We start from the raw sequence: 14401 nt of genomic DNA, 5'->3' as shown, positions 1-14401 counted from the left end.
TGGTCTTAAAGGTGGTTTGGGGGATCCTGGAGGGTTTGTGAGGGCATTTGTGAAAGTGCTGAACCCCCATCCTGATCCCCTTGCACCCCAGAGATACCGCTGGACCGTGCAAGAATCTACAATTCACACAGGTTTTGTGATTCAAAGATCTAAAGCAGCAACTTAGCTCATTATAAAGATGTGGGTGAATGGGTGTTGTGTCAGACTCTATCTTTAGGCAGTTAGATTAAAGTCAGCATTTCAGTGGTAGATCGGCTTTCTCTACGTCACTGGCTATCCAATATGGCAAAATGTTTTCATAAACTTAAAAAAGAAATATATAAAGTATCCAGTTTTCAGACCATTTTTGCACATTAAAAATAACTTGCTATTCGGATTCAGTGGTATTCTTGTTGTGATACGGAGGATGTTTATGAATATAAAAATACAGAATTTTAAAAGCAGCTCCTGGTGATTTTGTAAAAGTAAAGAAACAGCTTGTACTGAGAACACATAGAAGATTAGCTATTAAGCTTAGTTGTTAGGTAGTTACAAAGCAGAAGATTGACTTTCCGTTTTCCCATGTTTTAAACACAAGAATTACAATTATTCCAAATGTTTTAATTCTGGTGTGAAAACACCCTGGATTGGGCAATAAACCTCCAGTGCCCAGCAGTTCCTCTCTGGGAACCAGGAATAAAAAAGGGGACATGGGGAACTAGGACGAAGACTGGGGATAGGTATGGAGACACTGGGAAAGGACAGGGGACACTAGGAGCTTGGAGTGAGCACAGCAGGAGTAGGATGAGGATACGACACCCGCACCCAGATCCATCCCTTGGGATTTATTTCCCACTCTGTGTCCCATGTCCAGGAGCAGACATGGGGGACATGGGGGCCAGGGAAATGGGGAAATGGTGGTGCTTGGATACAGGTGATCTCTGCATGGGGGATACAAGGAAGGATAGAGGGGACATGGGGAGTGGGGATCCAGAGGACAGAGATCCAGGGAATGGGGGGACCTGGGAGACACAGTGGGGACATGGGGGATACAAGGACCAAGGTGACACAGGGAGTTGGGATCCAGAGGATGTGGGGATAAGGGATTCACAGGACACTGTGACTGGGGACACCAGGAGGTGGCTGGGGACACAAATACCAGGAATGCAGCTAATTCCCCTTTATTCCCTGCCAAGTGCAGCCCCCTTCTCGCTGCCCATGTTGGGGGCCTCTGGCCCCCCAGTCCTGCCTCCTCCAAGGAGCAGGCGGCTGTAGACCCCACAGCGTTCCCGCAGCTCCGCTGGCGTTCCAGTTTCCACCACAGCTCCGTGGTCCAACACCACAAGGCGATCAGCCACATCCAGCACCCGTGGACGGTGGGACACGACCAGCACGGTCCGGGCCAGCCCAGTGCGCAACCAGCGCTGTGCCTGGGGCCAGAGAACCCTCATCCCATCGCATCCAACTCACTCCTACCCAGTCCCACCTGATTCCCACACAATCCCAACCAACCAGTCCAACCCCACTACCCCATTCCTCTCAGTCCCACCCAAACCCCATCATCCTATTTTTACCATCCCACCTCCCCGTTCTCAAACCCATCCCCATGCCCACCATGCCATCCTGTCCACACTATCCCCATCCCATCCAACTCCCACCATCCCAACCCTTCCCATCGCATTTGATCTCTCTGTCCTCATTCCAGCATTCCTATATCCTCCATTCCCACCCCATCCCATCCCACCCCATCCTATCACATCTCTTTGTCTTCATCTCTTCGTTCTATTTTCCTGCCATCCTACACCTCCCGTCTCCATCCCACCCTCACCATTACCATCCTATCATCCTGTTCTATTTCTCCACTTTGTTGACACACACCACCCCATCCAATCCCTGTCTTCATCACATCATTCCCACTCCATCCCATCATCCGTTATTCCCACCACCCCACCTCTCCAGTCCCCATCCCACCATCCCATCCCAGCCATCCCACCCTTCCACTCCCAAACCATCGCACTCCATTTTCACCAACTGCACCCCAATCCCGACCAATCCCCTCCATCCCACCCCACTCACCGCCCCCTCGTCTCCGTCATCCAGTGACTCGTCAAGGATGAGGACGGCTGGGCGCCGGAGCAGAGCCCGGGCCAGGGCCACACGGCGCCGCTCCCCTGCTGCCAGCCGCCCCCCACGCTCCCCCACCTCTGCGGGAGCAAACTCATGGCATCATTGGGATCCAGCCCTGGGGTTCCCCCTCTTCTCCCTACCCCCTGTGCTCCCCCACCTCCAGAGGGGATCCTGGGACCAGTGGGATCCCAGCCTGAGACCTCCCCCCACTTTCCCCTACTCCCCATACTCCCTCACCACTGATGAAGCAATCGCATGGGATCAGTGGGATCTGACCTCAGGGATCTCCCCCCTACCCTGCCATCTGCCAACCACCACACTCTTCCATCTCTGCCAGAGGATTCTTGGATCAGGGGGACGTGTCCTAGGGCTGTCCCATGCCCCCAGCTCTCACCAGTGTCCCAGCCCCACTCCAACCCCTGGATGAAGCCCCAGGCCCCAGGATTCCCTTGGTATCCCCACGGCTCTCACCAGTGTCCCAGCCCTGCTCCAGTCCCTGGATGAAGTCCATGGCTCCAGCAGCAATGGCAGCCTCCCGCAGCTCTGACTCTTTGCAGTTCTCCAGCCCCAGCATGACGTTTTCACGGATCGTTCCAGAAAACAGGACGGGATCCTGCTCCACCAGCACCACCTGCCCCAGCCCCGAGCCCTGTGATGCTGTCTTGGCTCCTGGTGTCCCCATCCCTGTTCCATTTTCCCCATCCCACCTTGGTGTCCCCATCCCTGTTCCATTTTCCCCATCCCACCTTGGTGTCCCCATCCCTGTTCCATTTTCCCCATCCCACCTTGGTGTCCCCATAGTCTCCATCACCGATCCCACTGCCCCCATCCGTGTCCCCTGTGTCCCCATCCCTGACTTCCCATTTTCCCCACCCCCATCCCATTTCCCAGTGTTCCCATCCCACTTCCTGTTGTCCCCATCCTATTCCTGGTGTCCCCATCCCTCTTCCCAGTGTCCCCATTCCTGCTCCTGATGGCCCCACCCACACCTCCCAGGTCCTAATTACATTTCAGTGTCTCCATCCCTGTCCCTACCATCCCCATTCCATCATTCCATTATTCCATTCCCAGTGTTCCCAGTATTCCCAGTGTCTCTGCTGTCCCCACCTTCCGGTGCAGGTACTGGTGTTCATATTCTGGCAGCGGGATCCCATCCAGCAGGATCTTCCCACTCCCAGGATCCCGCAGCCGCTCCAGCAGTGCCACAGTTGTGCTCTTCCCGCTCCCATTGTGCCCCACCAGTGCTGTCACCTCCCCGGAACGCACCTCGAAGGTTACATCCTGTGGGATGGGGACAGGTGATGCCAGAATTCCCAGCCCTGGGAAACCCCACCTCCCCCCAGACCCACCTTCAGCACAGGCTGCTCTGGATTCCCAGGATATGCGAAGGAGACCTTCTGAAAAGTGACGTGTCCCTGAAGCTCGGGGGGCTCCCGCGTCCCCCTGACATTCCCTGTGGGTTTCCGATCCAGGTACTCCCAGATCTTCCGTCCGGCAGCTGCATTGGTCACGGATTCATTGAAGCCGGAGAGCAGCACCTGAGGAGAAGGAAGGGGGTGGCACTGGGATGGACAGAAGCATGGATGGATGGACAGATATGTGGATTCCATGGGATCACCTGGACATGGCTGCCAACTGTGTCCTGGTACAGCAGGAAGGTGACCAGGACCCCGGGAGTGATGTATCCGTCACGGAGCAGCTGGTGGCTCCGGAAGAGTACCAGGACCCGGATGGTCAGCTCAATCACCTGTAGGTGGGAACAGGAATACTGATGCCCCCAACCCACCCCTGGTGTCCCCATTCCACCCGTCCCCATCCTGCTCCTGGCGTTCTCATCCCCTGTTCCTGGTGTCCTCATTCCAGTCCTGGTGTCCTCATCTCACTCTTGATGTCCCCATTCCTGATCCTGATGTTCCCAACCTTTGTCCCAGAGTCCCCATCCTGCTACTAATGTCACCATTCCTATTCCTGACATGCCCATTCCTGATCCAAATGTCCCTGTCCTGGTATCCCCATTCCTGGTGTCCCCATTCTGCTCTCAGTACCCCCATCTCAGATGCTGGTCTCCCATTCCTGGTCCCAGTGCTCACATTCCTGGTATCCCCATTCCCAGTGTCCTCATCCTTGATCCCAGCATCCCCATTCCCAGTCCCCTCTGACCCTGTGGACAAGGGTGAAGAATGCCAGCTCCAGGTCTATCCGCTCCCTCAGCCTCAGCTCCTTGGCCAGGTTCCAGCTGTGCTGCTCCTCCTCCTCCTCCTCCGCCGAAAAGATACGGATCGTCTCCATGGCGGCAACAGATTCCTGCACCCCTGAGGCTGTCCGGGCAGATGCTTCCAGCATGGATTGCTGAAGGGACTGTGGCAGCATCGGGAGGTCACCAACTTTCCCAGGTCACCTTCCTGACCCACCATCCACATCCCATCCCCAGCATTCCCATCACACCACACCTATTGCATCCCCACTATTGTATTCCCACCATCCCACACCTCTCTCTCCCACCCCCCCCCACCATTCCATTCCATTCTCCCAGTCCTAATCCCACCATCCCCACTGTCTCATCCCGTCCCCAGCATTCTCATTCCCAGCATCCTGTTCCTCTGGTCCTCATCCCTACTCCCATCCCCCTGGGCCTCATCCGACCACACCATCCCAACCCATCTCCCTGTTTTATCCCACGATCCCATCCTGCCCTTTCCCCACCATTCCACCTTATCCCATCATTCTCTTCCCATCCACACCATTCCCACCTCCACCATTCCATTCCATCCCCATGCCAGCATTCTCTGGTCTCTATCCCCTTTCATCCCATCATTTCCATCTCCACTGTCTTCCTTTCCGTTCTCCATCAACCCCATCCCATCCCCACTATCTCACTCCCCTGGCCACCATCTCAAGTCCACCATTCCCGCCTCTGTGTCCCCCTCCCACTCTTTCCCTCTTGTGTTCCTGACCTGTTTCCGGGCACTCTGGATGCGGTGGTTGGCGATTCCAAGGGGCAGCTCCAGCAGTGCCAGCAGCGCCAGCCCCGGTGCCAGCCCCACCATGAATGCCCCCACCACCAGGGCCATTCCCAGGCTTCGGAACAGCTGGTTGGCTCCTTTCGGCGCTGTCTCGCACACCCGTGGCACTTCCACGGAAAACTGAGCCAAGAGCTCAGCTGCAGAGTGGGAAAAGAGGTTGGGATCATGGTGGGTGGTGACAGGATGGGAATGATGTGATGGGATGGGATGGGGGGAATGAGTATGGAGATGGTCAGGGTGGAATGGGATGGGACAGTGGAGACAGGAGGGTGGGAATAGGTATGGAGATGGTCAGGGTGGAATGGGATGGGACAGTGGAGACAGGAGGGTGGGAATGGAGATCATGGGATGGGATGATGGGGATGGTGGGATGAAGCTGGGGACATGCAATGGGATGGAGGCATGAGAATGAGAATAATGGGGATGGGACAGTGGATAGAATGGGGAAGTGGGACAGAGACAAGATGGGACTTTGGGGCAGAATGAAGCCAGGAAGATGGGATGGGATGGCATGGGATAGGATGGGACTGGGTTGGGATGGGATGGGATAGGTCAGGTACCCCATTACCTGCTGACACTCCCTGGAAGAAGTCCAGGTCTTGGTGCACCACATGGGAGAAGAGCCGGAGACTCAGGATCCGATGGAGACGTGCTTTCAACAGCAGGAAGAACGCCCCACGGCACCCGGAAAACAGCACGCTGGGGGGACACGGGGAGACGGTGACATCAGGGACACTGGGGACATGGGGACAGGCCCTGGGAATGCTGCAACCCACCTGGTGGTTCCAGCAGCCGCCACCATCCCAATGGCTCCTGCGGTGAGTCCATCCCCACTCCCGATAGCATCCAGCACCTTCCCAGTGGCGTATGGTGCCAACGTCTCCCCTGGATGTCACCAAGACTGTGTCACCACGAGTATGACCACTGACACAGGGGGACCCTGATTTGTGAGGGGCAGGACCCAATCCGGGGAGTGGGGATCTAATTTTGGGAAGGCAGGACACGATTTGGGCAGTAGACAATTTCGAGGGATCAGGACCCAATTTTGAGGGTTTAGTGCCAAATTTAAAGGGTTGACACCCAATTTAGGGGGCCAGTACCAATTTGGGGTGGTTCAGCACACAGTTTTAGGGGCCAGAATGTAAACATGGGAGATCAGGACCCAATGTCTTAGAGGCCAACATCCATTTTTGGGCATCAAACCCTAAGTTTGAGGGTCAGCACCCAATTTTGGGGGCTCAGCACTCAAGCTTGCAGGGTCAGAACCCAGTCTGGAGGGTCAGTACCCAGCTGAAGGGGTCAACTCCCAGTTTGGGGGCGGGTGGTCACCACTCAAATTTAGGGTGGTCATTGCCTATTTATGGGCCCAGAACCCAATTTTTAGGGGCCAACATCCAATTTGAAGGGGGGAGGGGGGGGGGGTGTTCCAAATTCGGGGCTGCATAACCCAAACTTGGGGCACCAGTGCCTGCCACCACTTGTCACCCACCCACGGCTGCCAGCACGAGGCAGAGGAAGGCAGCTCCAAGGACTTTCCGCTCCTCCCAGGTCAGGGCCAGAGCGCGCCGGAGGGTGCCAGGAGCTTTGGGAACGGCGCCAGGGGTCTCAGTGACATCGCCAGGGGTCTCAGTGATACCGCCGGGGGCCGGGGGCACGGCCCAGGCCAGCAGGGCCAGTGCGGCAGCTGCGTGAGTGACCCCGAGCCATGCGGGAGTGGCGGCCACCAACAGCCCCGTCCCAGCTCCGGGTGGCCCCAGGAGGTACCGGAGCGTTCCGAAAGCCGCGGGGGTGATTGCGACCGTGACGGCGGCGGAGGTGGCCCCGGAGGGACCTCGCCGGGGCAGCAGCCAGGTGGCCACGGCCAGGACAGGCAGCCGCAGGGCGGCCTCGAGCCACACGCCCGCTACGCCCAGCGAAGCCAGCACCGGCACCAGCGGCACCAGTAACACCAGTGTCAGGGCATCGGCCACCAGCAGAAGCCCGGGAAGGAGACCAGCAGACGGCAGAGCCATGGCGGGACCAGTACAGACCAGTGTAGCGCTCCTGGTGTGGCTCCCGGGGGATGATCGACAGCCTGTGAAGTCACCAGTTAAAACCAGTTAGGACCGGGGTGCTCCACTGTCCACACCAGTGCTCCCGGTCTAGACTACGGTGCTACCAGTCTAGCCCCCTGAGCTCAGCAGTTCACACCAGTGCTCCCAGTCCCGCCTGGGGCACTCCCCAGTCCAGACAGGATGTTCCTCAGTCCACACCAGTGCTCCCAGCCCAGCTCGGGGCACTCCCCAGTCCACACCAGTGCTCCCAGTCCGGCCTGGGGCACTCCCCAGTCCAGACAGGACGTTCCTCAGTCCACACCAGTGCTCCCAGTCCGGCCTGGGGCACTCCCCAGTCCAGACAGGACGTTCCTCAGTCCACACCAGTGCTCCCAGTCCAGTCCTCTCAGCTCCCCACTCCACACCAGTCCAGCTCGGGGCACTCACCAGTCCACACCAGTGCTCCCAATTCAGTCCTCTCAGCTCCCCAGTCCACACCAGTCCAGCTCGGGGCACTCACCAGTCCACACCAGTGCTCCCAATTCAGTCCCTCTGTAGCTCACAAGGAAGGTCCGTTAAGGTTTCGCTCTCGAGACCCCGCCCATCCCATTCTGCCACGCCCACCCCGCCCTCGCCACGCCCCTGCCACGCCCCCGCCCCGCCCAGACCCCGCCCCTGTTCTGGGCAGACCCCGCCCCCTGCTGGCCTCGCCTCCTCCTTCTCACAACCCGCTCCGGCTCCCTCTGCCTGGCAACCGATGATGTCACCTCCCCTTTGACCAATCACAGGCGTCCATTCAGCGCGTGGGCGTGTCGGGCCGGCATTCCCGGGGATTCCCGCCGGCCGCCTCCCGCCCCCCGCGCGCCTTTTGAGTTTCCGGGAAAACGCGGCTGCAGCCGGGAAAGGGCCGGGCCGGGCCGGGGCTGCATCGGCACCCTCCGCAACCCTGAAAGTCCACACTGGGACACGCTAGGAGCAGTACCGGGACCCGGCACGGACCCTCTGGGAACCTCCGGAACCAGCCGCGAGAAGAACCGGGAGCAGGACCGGCACCCGGCAGGACCAGACCAGGACGCAGCAGGACCCCCCGATCCCCCCGGCTCCGATGCTGTCTCCCCCCACACGCCAGCTCCTGGCCCTGCTGGGCCCCGAGCGAGGGCGCTGGATGCTGGTGGGGGGGCTGATGTCAGCTTCTGCCCTCGGTACGAGGGGACCCCGACCTTTGGGGGGGTCCGGGGGGGGGAGGCAGGACCCCTTTGAGGGGTGTCGGGATCTGATTTGGACGATTTGGACATAACTGGGCGGGGGGCAGGACCCGATGGGAGGTTGCAAGGCCAGTCTGAGGGGTCAGAACCCAATTTGGGGGGGCAGGATCTGATTTGAGCGGGGTCAGAAACCGATTTGTGGGTCAGGGCCCAATTTAGAGGTAGCGAGCACCCAGTTTGAGGAATCAGGATGCAACTTTGGGACTCAACACACAGTTTTGGGAGCGGTCAGGATCCAATTTGCGGGCCTCAGCCCCCAGTTCAGGGGTCACCACCCCTGTTCCGGGGCGTTTGGGGCCCCCCACCCTGATGCCGTGTCCCCACAGGTGAGGTGGCTGCCCCCTACTTCACGGGCCGTGTCACCGACCGGGTGGCACAGGAGGACGCTGCAGCGGCTGTGTGGCCCCTTGTGCTGGTGGGACTCAGCAGGTGGGTGACACCGGAGCCACGGGGACACCCCGAGGCGCCAGTGACCCCCTCGCCCACCCGCTGACCCCTCTGTCCCCGCAGTGCCATCACCGAGCTGGCCTGTGACAGCATGGCAGCCGTGGCGCTGACACGGGCGCGGGAGCGGCTCCAGCGCGGTGCGGTGGCCGCGGTGCTGCGCGGGGACATGCCCGGCCCGGGGAACAAAGTGGGGGACACGCCAGGCGCGGTGGCCGAGCGGGTGACAGGGGACGCCGAGGCGACGCACTCGGCGCTGGCCGATGTGCTGGTGTCGGGGCTGTGGGCCCTGACACGGGCGGTGTCACTGCTGGCCACCATGATCTGGCTGTCCCCGGCTCTGGGTCTGCTCCCCATCCTGGCGGTGCCCCTCTTCGTGGTGCTGCCGCACAAGGTCGGCCGCATCGAGCAGGTACTGAGCGGACGTGGGGTGTGAGGGGACCTTGTCACCTCCCTGTCCCCAGCGCCACCTCCCTGGGGGCCCCTTGTCACCTCCCTGAGCCTTGAGTTCACTCCAAGTCTTCCGTGTGCCTGCCATCACTTCCCCATGCCCACTGTCACCTCCTCCTGTCCCCCTCACCTCCCATCCCCGTCGTGACCCTGAGGTGACTTCCCTGCCCCCTCATGACCCCATGGTGACCCTGTGGTGATCCCCTGTCCCCTTCCACCCACCCAGCGTGCGTCCCCCCCATCCTTGTGGCGGCCCCTCTGCGTCCCCGTGGTGACTGCCTTGTCTCCACCGTGACCCCAGCGTCGACCCCCCGTCTCCTGCGTCCCCAGGACCTGGCACGGCAGGTGCGGACGGCATATGCCAGCACCACGGCGGTGGCCCTGGAGTCACTGGGGGCCATAGGGACCGTCCGGGCCTTTGGGCACGAGGCCGGCGTCACCGCACGCGTCCGGCAGAGCCTCGCCCACGGATACCGGCTGCAGCAGAAGGAGGCGCTGGCATATGCGGCTGGGCTCTGGGCCAGTGGGGTACGGGGATATTGGGGGCACGGGGGGATGAGGAGAGGTGGTACGGGGATGGGGGACGTGTTGGCACGGGGATGGGGGCAAGGGCGCATGGTGGTCGGGCAGCATGGGAACATGGTGGCATTGGAATAGGGGACGTGGGGACGTGGTGACAGGGGGATGAAGGGGTATGGGCATACAGGGATGGTGGCACAGGGGTGGGAGATGTGGTGACAGGGGCTGGGGAGCAGGGACACAGTGGCAAAGGGTCAAGGGACATGGGGACGTGGTGGCATGGGGGTGGCAGGACATGGGGAGGAGCAGTGTGGGGCCAGGGGACACAGAAACACGGTGGCCTGGGGCTGAGTGGGATGCAGATGGGTGGCCTGGGGAAGGGGACGTGGTGACATGGGCTGGGGGACACAGCAGCATGAGGCTGGGCTAACACCCTGTGTCACTGTGTCCCCAGTTCCCTGCACTGGTCCTGGAGCTGGCGCTGCTCCTCTTGGGGGGGGTACTTGGTGTCCACAGGGACTGTCACCGCTGGGGAGCTGGTCACTGTCCTCATGTGCCAGCTGCACTTCATCCAGGCCTTGGAGGTGATGAGTGCGTCCCCTACATGTCCCCTATGTGTCGTCCCCTGACCCCAACCTGTCCCCCCATTCCCTGTGTCCCATGTCCCCCCACCATGTCCCCATGTCTCCACATCCTCCCAGTGATGTCCCCATGCTCTCCTGGCCATGTTCCCATTTCTGTCTCCTGTGTCCCCAGCCCCTCCCTGCTGTTTACACTCCATGTCCCCAGATTCCCTCATTTATTGTCACAGGGTGCACCTGCCATGTGCCCACCTGCTCCCTGTGTCCCCCCATGTCCCTATGGCTGTTCCCCATGTCTCCAGCCTGTCCCAGCCATGTGTTTTCCCCCCAATCTCCAACATAACCCTGCTGTGTCCCCATCACCCCCATGTCCCCATCACCCCCATGTCCCCATCACCCCCATGTCCCACTGTCTCCTGTATCCCCAATGTCCCTTGTGTCCCCCGAGTCCTCCCATGTCCCCAAGCCATGCCATAGCTCCCCTATATCACCTCATATCTCCATGTGTCCCCTTCATGTCCCTGTGTCCCCAATGTGCCCATGTCCCCAGGCTGTGCTCTGGTACCTCCCTGCGCTGGCCAAGGCCATTGGCTCCTCTGAGACACTCCTGGAACTGCTGGAGCGGGCCAGGACTGAGGCACCCGCAGGGCCACCGTCACCTGTCACCCCCCTGGGCGATGAGACCACATGGACTCGAGGCCTGTGCCTCAAGGATGTCTGGATGTCGTACCCTGGGCGGTCCGAGCCCGTCCTCAAGGTGACGGGTGACACAGGGGCATGGGGAGACATGGGGGTGTTGTGGACATGGGGGAACATAGGGGAACATGGGACATGGGGGGACAAGGGGATATTGGAGACATGGGGAAACATGGGACTTGGGGGGATATGGGACAGGAGCACAAGGGGGTATTGGGGACACGGGGGTCAAGGGGGTACTGGGGACACGGGGGGGATAAGGGGATAGTGGGGACATGGGGGGACAAGGGGATATTGGAGACGTGGGGAAACATGGGACTTGGGGGGATATGGGACAGGAGCACAAGGGGGTATTGGGGACACGGGGGTCAAGGGGGTACTGGGGACACGGGGGGGATAAGGGTATAGTGGGGACATGGGGGGACAAGGGGATATTGGAGACGTGGGGAAACATGGGACTTGGGGGGATATGGGACAGGAGCACAAAGGGATATTGGGGACACGGGGGGACAAGGGGGCACTGGGGACACGGGGGGGATAAGGGGATACTGAAGACATGGGGAAACATGGGACTTTGGGGGATATGGGACAGGAGCACAAGGGGATATTGGGGACATGGGGATAAGGGGATACTGAAGACATGGGGAAACATGGGACTTGGGGGGATATGGGACAGGAGCGCAAGGGAATATTGGGGACATGGGGGTCAAGGGGATACTGGGGACACAGGGGGATAAGGGGATATTGGAGACTTGGGGAAACACGGGACTTGGGGGGATATGGGGCAGGAGCACAAAGGGGTATTGGGGACACGGGGACAAGGGGATATTGGGGACACAGGGGGATAAAGGGATACTGAAGACATGGGGAAACATGGGACTTGGGGGGATATGGGACAGGAGCACAAGGGGGTATTGGGGACACGGGGGTCAAGGGGGTACTGGGGACACGGGGGGGATAAGGGGATAGTGGGGACACGGGGGGACAAGGGGATATTGGAGACGTGGGGAAACATGGGACTTGGGGGGATATGGGACAGGAGCACAAAGGGATATTGGGGACACGGGGGGACAAGGGGGCACTGGGGACACGGGGGGGATAAGGGGATACTGAAGACATGGGGAAACATGGGACTTTGGGGGATATGGGACAGGAGCACAAGGGGGTAGTGGGGACACGGGAGTCAAGGGGGTACTGGGGACATGGGGGGGATAGGGGGATATTGGAGACATGAGGAAATATGGGACTTCGGGGTGATATGGGACATCGGGGTGATATGGGACTTCGGGGTGATATGGGACAGGAGCGCAAGGGTATATTGGGGACACAGGGATAAGGGGATAGTGGAGACACGGGGATCAAGGGGATACTGAAGACATGGGGTAACATGGGACTTTGGGGGATATGGGACAGGAGCACAAGGGGGTATTGGGGACACAGGGGGATAAGGGGATACTGAGGACATGGGGAAACATGGGACTTGGGGGGATATGGGACAGGAGCACAAGGGGATTTTGGGGACACAGGGGGATAAGGGGATACTGAAGACATGGGGAAACATGGGACTTTGGGGGATATGGGACAGGAGCACAAGGGGGTATTGGGGACGGGGGATAAGGGGATACTGAAGACATGGGGAAACATGGGACTTGGGGGGGATATGGGACAGGAGCACAAGGGGATTTTGGGGACACAGGGGGATAAGGGAATACTGAGGACATGGGGAAACATGGGACTTTGGGGGATATGGGACAGGAGCACAAGGGGATATTGGGGACATGGAGATAAGGGGATAGTGGAGACACGGGGATCAAGGGGATATTGGAGACACTTGGGATAACGGGATATTAGGGACACATGGGGGACACCTGAGGCACGGGGAGGTGTCGGGTGCGATCCCTGTTCCTGCCACCAGGGGGTGTCGCTGTCTCTGCGCCCCGGGGACTTTGTGGCCGTGCTGGCGCCCCCTGGCGGCGGGAAGAGTTCCCTGGTGGCGGCGGCGCTGGGGCTGCGCCCCCTGGCGGGCGGGGCGGTGCTGCTGGACGGCGTCCCCCTGACCCCTGGCTCGGACCCCGCTCTGCGGCAACAGGTGACGCGCACGGGCCGCCCCTAAGTCACCCTCCATCCCCTGCTGCTGCCCCCCTGTCACCAAACCTCGCCAGTGCGTTTCCATGGGCGCCCTGGGCAGCCTGTTGTTCCCCATAGGTCCCCACAGCCACCCCTCAGTCCGCACCTGGTCTTCAATGGGTCACCACTGCTATCCCCAGGTCATTCCTGTGTCCCAAGTGGGTCCCTACTGCCTCCCCAAGGTCACCACTGGGTGCCTCAGTGCCACCCCTTGCATCCCCAGTTCCACCTCTGTGTCACCTGGGTCCCCAGTTCCACCCCTGTGTTGCCAGTGGGTTACTGTGGGTCACCCATTGTCCCAACAGCCACGACCACCATCTCACCCTATGTACTCAGCACATCCCCCCTGCCCCCCCCAAGTCACTCCTGTGTTCCCAACAGTTCTTCACAGCCATCCCTGTGTCACCTGCCTCACCATGACCCTGCCACCACCCCATGTCCCCTTCTTGTCCCTGCCAGATCCCCGTGTGGTCCCATGTTCCCCCATGTCCCCGCAGGTGGCTGGTGTCCTGCAGTGCCCATCCATCTTGTCTCGCTCCCTCAGCGCCAACATCACGCTGGGCTGGGGACACAAGGAGGGGACACAGGTGACGGCAGCAGCGCGGCGGGTGGGCGTGCACACTTGGGCCCAACAGCTGCCGCACGGCTATGACACAGGTACAGCAAGTGTCCCCCTTGTAATGTCCCCAGTGTATTCCAAAGATGTCCTAAAAGTGTCCCAATAGTGTGTCCAAGGTATCCCCTTGGCATTCCCCAGTGTGTCCCCATCATGACCCCATGATGTTCCCATAGTGTCCCCTACTGTTCCCGTGATGTTGCCTCACTGTCCCCAAGGTGTTTGTAATGTCCCCACGGTCTCCCCACCATGTTCTTTCTGTTCCCTGACTGTCTCCATGGTGTCCCCATGCTGTCCCCTCCCTGTCCTCTCTGCTTCCCCACTGTCCCCCCCTCGCTGTCGCATCTCTGTTCTCCCCGTGTGCCCCAGAGATGGGGATGCAGGGGGTGCAACTTCCTAATATGTCCCCAGTGTCAACCCTTGCTGTCCCAAATGTGTCTCCATGGTGTCCCCTCAGTGTCCCCATGCTGTCAACACAGTGTCCCGTTGTCGTACCCTTGCTGTCCACTCTCTGCCTGCTCCCAGTTCTCCATGGTGTCCC

General features: G+C 60.1%; 2 protein-coding genes across 4 annotated transcripts in view; one reads left to right on the top strand and one right to left on the bottom strand.

The window, feature by feature from the left end:
• Positions 1–454: 454 nt before the first annotated feature.
• Positions 455–14401, bottom strand: part of LOC120764784 (antigen peptide transporter 2-like) — a 55491-nt gene continuing 41544 nt past the window's right edge. The window contains exons 3-14 of one of the 3 annotated variants that reach the window (XM_040088816.2): positions 7683–7714; positions 6619–7203; positions 5906–6014; positions 5698–5828; positions 5061–5266; positions 4267–4464; positions 3725–3853; positions 3456–3644; positions 3214–3387; positions 2578–2737; positions 2056–2183; positions 455–1409 (exon numbers count right to left, since the gene is read on the bottom strand). In XM_040088816.2, the coding sequence (XP_039944750.1) occupies positions 1161–1409; positions 2056–2183; positions 2578–2737; positions 3214–3387; positions 3456–3644; positions 3725–3853; positions 4267–4464; positions 5061–5266; positions 5698–5828; positions 5906–6014; positions 6619–7203; positions 7683–7714 (2290 nt within the window). In that variant the 3' untranslated portion in view covers positions 455–1160. Of the gene's footprint in view, positions 1410–2055; positions 2184–2577; positions 2738–3213; positions 3388–3455; positions 3645–3724; positions 3854–4266; positions 4465–5060; positions 5267–5697; positions 5829–5905; positions 6015–6618; positions 7204–7609; positions 7722–14401 lie in introns of those variants that run through there. The other 2 variants (XM_040088817.2, XM_040088818.2) reach the window with 2 other exon arrangements.
• LOC120764785 (antigen peptide transporter 1-like) lies at positions 8007–11162 on the top strand. Its single transcript, XM_040088819.2, has 6 exons — positions 8007–8364; positions 8754–8856; positions 8938–9283; positions 9652–9849; positions 10295–10424; positions 10972–11162. Exons 1-6 carry the CDS (start codon positions 8268–8270, stop codon positions 11019–11021), a joined length of 924 nt encoding a protein of 307 aa, XP_039944753.2. The 5' UTR covers positions 8007–8267; the 3' UTR covers positions 11022–11162.

Source organism: Hirundo rustica, chromosome 37 (genome assembly GCF_015227805.2).
Source record: "Hirundo rustica isolate bHirRus1 chromosome 37, bHirRus1.pri.v3, whole genome shotgun sequence".
NCBI classification, from domain to species: Eukaryota; Metazoa; Chordata; class Aves; order Passeriformes; family Hirundinidae; genus Hirundo; species Hirundo rustica.
The sequence above is the reverse complement of the archived record's forward strand: the minus strand, read 5'-3'. Positions and strand labels throughout refer to the sequence as shown.

Excerpts from the sequence above, each read along its gene's own strand:
- LOC120764785 (XM_040088819.2), top strand. The coding sequence starts at position 8,268 with ATGCTGTCTCCCCCCACACGCCAGCTCCTGGCCCTGCTGGGCCCCGAG. Across the intron at positions 9,284-9,651 it reads AGGTCGGCCGCATCGAGCAG|GACCTGGCACGGCAGGTGCG; the intron begins GTACTGAGCGGA and ends CTGCGTCCCCAG. Across the intron at positions 10,425-10,971 it reads ACTTCATCCAGGCCTTGGAG|GCTGTGCTCTGGTACCTCCC; the intron begins GTGATGAGTGCG and ends CCATGTCCCCAG.